This window comes from Limulus polyphemus, unplaced genomic scaffold (genome assembly GCF_000517525.1).
Source record: "Limulus polyphemus unplaced genomic scaffold, Limulus_polyphemus-2.1.2 Scaffold2975, whole genome shotgun sequence".
Lineage (NCBI taxonomy): Eukaryota > Metazoa > Arthropoda > Merostomata > Xiphosura > Limulidae > Limulus > Limulus polyphemus.
The window spans coordinates 105,721-111,529 of NW_013668585.1; the positions used below are offsets into that span (position 1 = coordinate 105,721).

Genomic DNA, 5,809 nt, shown 5'->3' on the forward strand with positions numbered 1-5,809 from the left:
GTGGGATGAGGATTTCTTTCTATTGTCTGAACTCAACAACATTCTAACTCTACCTGGTTTTGTGATTGAGGATTTATTTCTGTTGTCTGAACTCAACAACATTCTAGCTTTACCTCTTTGGGTGGGTTGAGGATTTCTTTCTGTTGTTTGAACTCAACAACATTCCAACTTTACCTGATTTGGTTGTTTGAAGATTTCTTTTAATATCTGAACTCAACAACATTCTAACTTTACATGATTTGGTGGTTTGAGGATTTCCTTCTGTTGTTTGAAATTAACAACATTCTAGCTTTACCTGGTTTTGTGGGTTGAGGATTTCTTTCTATTGTTTGAACTCAACTACATTCTAACTTTACATGGTTTTGCCATAGAGGATTTCTTTCTATTGTCTGAACTCAACAACATTTTAATTTTACCTTATTTGGTTGGTTGAGGATTTCTTGCTGTTGTCTGAACTCAACAACATTCTTACTTTACCTGGTTTTGCCATAGAGGATTTCTTTCTGTTGTCTGAACTCAACAACATTCTAACTTTACCTGATTTGGTGGTTTGAGGGTTTCTTTTAATATCTGAACTCAACAACACTCTACCTTCACCTGGTTTTGTGGGTTGAGGGTTTCTTTCTATTGTTTGAATTCAATAACATTCTAACTCTACCTGGTTTTGTGATTGAGGATTTCTTTCTGCTGTCTGAACTCAACAACATTCGAACTTTAACTGATTTGGTGGGTTGAGTATTTCTTTCTGTTGTCTAAACTCAACAACATTCTAACTTTACCTGGGTTTGTGATTGAGGATTTCTTTCTGTTGTCTGAACTCAACAACATTCTAACTTTACCTGGTTTTGTGATTGAGGATTTTTTTCTGTTGTCTCAAATTAACAACATTCTAACTTTACCTGGTTAGGTGGGTTGAGGATTTCTTTCTATTGTCTGAACTCAACAACATTCTAACTTTACCTGGTTTTGTTATAGTGGATTTTTTTCTGTTGTCTGAACTCAACAACATTCTAACTTTACCTCTTTGGTGGGTTGAGTATTTCTTTCTGTTGTTTGAACTCAACAACATTCTAACTTTACCAGGTTTCGTGGGCTTAGGATTTCTTTCTATTGTCTGAACTCAACTACATTCTAACTTTACCTGGTTTTGTGGGTTGAGGATTTCTTTCTATTGTCTATTTTAATTTTACCTGATTTGGTTGGTTGAGGATTTCTTTCTGTTGTTTGAACTCAACAACATTCTTACTTTACCTGATTTGGTGAGTTGAGGATTTTTTTCTGTTGTCTGAAATTACAACATTCTAGCTTTACCTGGTTTTGTGATTGAGGATTTCATTCTGTTGTCTGAACTCAACAACATTCTAGCTTTACCTGGTTTTGTGATTGTGGATTTATTTCTGCTGTCTGAACTCAACAACATTCTAACTTTACCTAGTTTTGTGGGTTGAGGATTTATTTCTGTTGTCTGAACTCAACAACATTATAACTTTACCTGGTTTTGTGGGTTGAGGATTTCTTTCTGTTGTTTGAACTCAACAGTAGTTAGTCCTTTCTCTTTTTCCTGGTCTAGATCATAAAGTGAATAGAAAGAAAATTAAAATATACCTTTAACAGAACTTTCTTAAATCTATTTTCACACACTTTATACACTACCTTTACTCTTTAAAAATAATTTAATTCACACAATTTATTCAATGCCTAACAACTTTGTTTTAGGACTGCCTTAACACACTTTACACATTAACTAGAAACTCATAAAGACAATATTCGAACACTTTTCACACTGATTAGAAACCTCATATGGACAATATTCGAACACTTTTCACACTGACTAGAAACTTTGTTAGAACTTAATTCACACATCTTACATACTGATTAGAAAAATCTTGTTAGGACTTCCTTCACACAGCTTACACACTTAATAGAAACCTTGTTAGGACTTCCTTCAAACACCTAAAATACTAACTAGAAACTTTGTTAGGATTTCCTTCACACACTTTACATACTGAGTGAAGACTTCTTTTACACATTGACTAGAAATTACTACATTAACAAGGACTTAAGTTATACACTGCCTAACCACATTTCTAAGATGTTTCAAGATAGTAACAGGTCACGTGTGCTTTTTTCTTAAAAATACATTTGTTTTTGAATATCAAACCATACAAACTTAGAGAATATTTTATATTAATTAGGAATCTATGCTGTTTTGACGAAGCAAAGTCTGTTGTATGTTGTATACATTACACACGTGGGATGTTTGGTTGTATACATTACACACGTGGAATGTCTGGTTGTATACATTACACACCAGGAATGTCTGTTTGTATACATTACACACCTGGAATGTTTGGTTGTATAAATTACACACGTGGAATATCTGGTTGTATACATTACAGACCAGGAATATTTGGTTGTATACATTACACACGTGGAATGCTTGGTTGTATACATTACATACGTGAAATTTTTGGTTGTTTACATTACACACCTGGAATGTCTGTTTGTATACATTACACACGTGGAATGCTTGGTTGTATACATTACACACGTGAAATTTTTGGTTGTATACATTACACACCTGGAATGTCTGTTTGTATACATTACACACCTGGAATGTTTGGTTGTATAAATTACACACGTGGAATGCTTGGCTGTATACATTACACACGTGGATTGTTTAGTTGTATACATTACACACGTGGAATATCTGGTTGTAAACATTACAGACCAGGAATATTTGGTTGTATACATTACACACGTGGAATGCTTGGTTGTATACATTACACACGTGGAATGTCTGGTTGTATACATTATACACGTGAAATGTTTGGTTGTATACATTACACACCTGAAAGGTCTGATTGTATACAATACACACCTGGAATGTTTGGTTGTATACATTACACACCTGGAATGTCTGGTTGTATACATTACACACCTGGAATGTCTGGTTGTATACATTACACACCTGGAATGTTTGGTTGTATACATTGCACACTTGGAATGTTTGGAAGAGGAATAACAGAGTCAGAGTTAGGATAGGGTTTTCCTTGATCATCTAACCTCTGTGCCCAACGACCTCGAGGTAGAACAGCTGGAGAGTTTTGTTGGTCTGTATTACATTTACTGAGCTCCTTGGACATCTATGATGTTAATAAAAAAAATCTAGCATAAGAATGATACAAAAATAGATAACATCAACATTCAGATATTATTAATCATATATTAGTAAGTTAAACGGTGGGTTGAGTATGTTATATTAAAACGATTTTGGATACACAAATAAGAATGTCACATGACATCCACAGTCAAAATAAAGTGATGGTGGAACGCTTTTATCAGAACTACGTTTTGATATTGTTTGGAATTTTAAGGTTAGAGTGAAGTCCTCCAAAATTTAATCACTTTTGTGAAAGGCATGTAACAGCTCTTTCCCATTTAAAATATTCGTACGCTCAGATCATAAAAATGTGTTCAGTTTGGAAAATTTTAAAGACAGGACTATCCTTTGAACTTAATACCAATGGGAAATATAGGAATATTGATCAAAATGAGACCCAAACATCATCCAGAAAAACTTGCAACAAGTCATTCCCCAGCCGTGGTAAGCAAAATGTGGAGTCTTATAACAGGTGAGAAGCCAACAACACAAAGTTCAGGGGGTAACGTTGTTTACGTTCCTCAGACAAAAGTACACATCATAACAATGAAGAAGGATTTCGATTTGGAAACGAAGCCAATAGAGTATAGGCTCAACAAGATAAGGTTTCCAGCCATACCTTCCATTTTACCAATGTGTATCTAAAGTAGTTGGAAAATAAAATGAGTATTCATGCTATAAGACTAAGTACCTATGGATTTCTGAATGACCGGACTGTTGAAATTGGTGCTGGGAAACCATCATCATACGTGATATGGCTTGTGGAAATCAAACAGGAAGGAGTGTTCTGGTTTGGACACGACAGCGTTACAATGGAGCCTTCTTCAATTGAAAGTATATTGCAGGGCTAATAAAGGTGCACATCACGAGATAGAGTATGACTGGTTGTGGCGATATAAACAAGCATGATGTCATGAGGTTTAAAAATCATTTTAATATGACACTCTCATCCTCTGTGTACTAGTTTACTAACTACAGCACAAGTAATCCACATAAAATATACAATTTGTTATTGACAATTGGAATAAATAAGAACAAGGTATTTGGTCATTATTTTACCTTGCTGCACTTGTGTAAAAGCTTTATTGTTTAGTGGCACATGTGATTAGTGTGTAAATTATTGCCTAGTAGCACATGTGATTAGTGTGTAAATTATTGTCTAGTAGCACATGTGATTAATATGTAAGTTATTTTCTAGTGGCACATGTGATCAGTGTGTAAATTATTGCCTAGTGGCACATGTGATTAGTGTGTAAATTATTGTCTAGTGGCACATGTGATTAGTGTGTAAATTATTGTCTAGTGGCACATGTGATCAGCGTGTAAATTATTGTCTATTGGCAAATGTGATTAATGTGTAAATTATTGCCTAGTGGCACATGTGATTAGTGTGTAAGTTATTGTCTAGTGTCCCTTGTGATTAATGTGTAAATTATTGCCTAATGGTCCATGTGATTAGTCTGTAAATTATTGTCTAGTGGCACATGTGATTAATGTGTAAATTATTGCCTAGTAGCACATGTGATTAGTGTGTAAATTATTGCCTAGCGTCACATGTGATTAGTGTGTAAATTATTGTCTAGTGGCACATGTGATCGGTGTGTAAATTTCATTGCCTAGTAGCACATGTGATTAGTGTGTAAACTTCATTGTCTAGTGTCACATGGGATTGGTGTGTAAATTATTGTCTAGTGGCACATGTGAACGGTGTGTAAATTTCATTGCCTAGTAACACATGTGATTAGTGTGTAAACTTCATTGTCTAGTGGCATATGTGATCAGTGTGAAAATTTCATTGCCTAGTAGCACATGTGATCAGTGTGTAAATTTCATTGCCTAGAAGTTCGTAGTTAAAGATGAATGTTTCACCATAGCTACACAATAACATGTGACACACCAATAGTGATCTATGTGAACCCTACCACCCAGAGACACAAAACTAGTGATTAAAGGTAAATGTGACATCCAATAAAACCTGTTTCTTGGCCCAGTAAGGTAGTTGACCTATACTAAAGCGATATTCAGACACACATCCATCCTTGACGTTTTCCTGGGCTTCTGAGGAGAAACTATTGTTAGCCATATTTGTTCTCTCAGCTTCTTTCTCCAGCATTTGTAGTGGTTTGGTGACGGCAATAACAGTCCTCCTGGATATTAACATGTCAGACTTCAGAAACGATACACCAAAAACAGATACGTCAAAAACACTGATCATGAACAGATACGTGTATAACAGATATTGCCATTATTAAACCAACCTCCACCACCAAACTCCCGTCAGATATGTGTAAGGCAGATGTTAACATATTACACTAACCTCAACCACCAAACTCCGGTCAGATACGTGTAAGGCAGATGTTAACATATTCAACTAACCTCAACCACCTAACTCCCGTCAGTTATGTGTAAGGAAGATGTTAACATATTACACTAACCTTAACCACCAAATTCCCGTCAGATATGTGTAAGACAGATGTTAACATATTACACTAACCTCAACCACTAAACTCCCGTCAGATATGTGTAAGGCAGATGTTAACATATTACACTAACCTCAACCACCTAACTCCCGTCAGATATGTGTAAGGCAGATGTTAACATATTACACTAATCTCAACCACCAAACTCCCGTCAGATATGTGTAAG

At 35.3% G+C, this 5,809-nt stretch overlaps 1 protein-coding gene across 1 annotated transcript in view; it reads right to left on the reverse strand.

The window, feature by feature from the left end:
- LOC106468351 (mitogen-activated protein kinase-binding protein 1-like) overlaps positions 1-5,809 on the reverse strand; it is a gene marked incomplete at its 5' end in the record, with an annotated part of 66,729 nt that overhangs the window by 16,726 nt on the left and 44,194 nt on the right. The window contains 3 exons of the mRNA XM_022396683.1: positions 1,493-1,566; positions 2,972-3,146; positions 5,139-5,310. Of these exons, the coding sequence (XP_022252391.1) occupies positions 1,493-1,566; positions 2,972-3,146; positions 5,139-5,310 (421 nt within the window). The remainder of the gene's footprint in view (positions 1-1,492; positions 1,567-2,971; positions 3,147-5,138; positions 5,311-5,809) is intronic.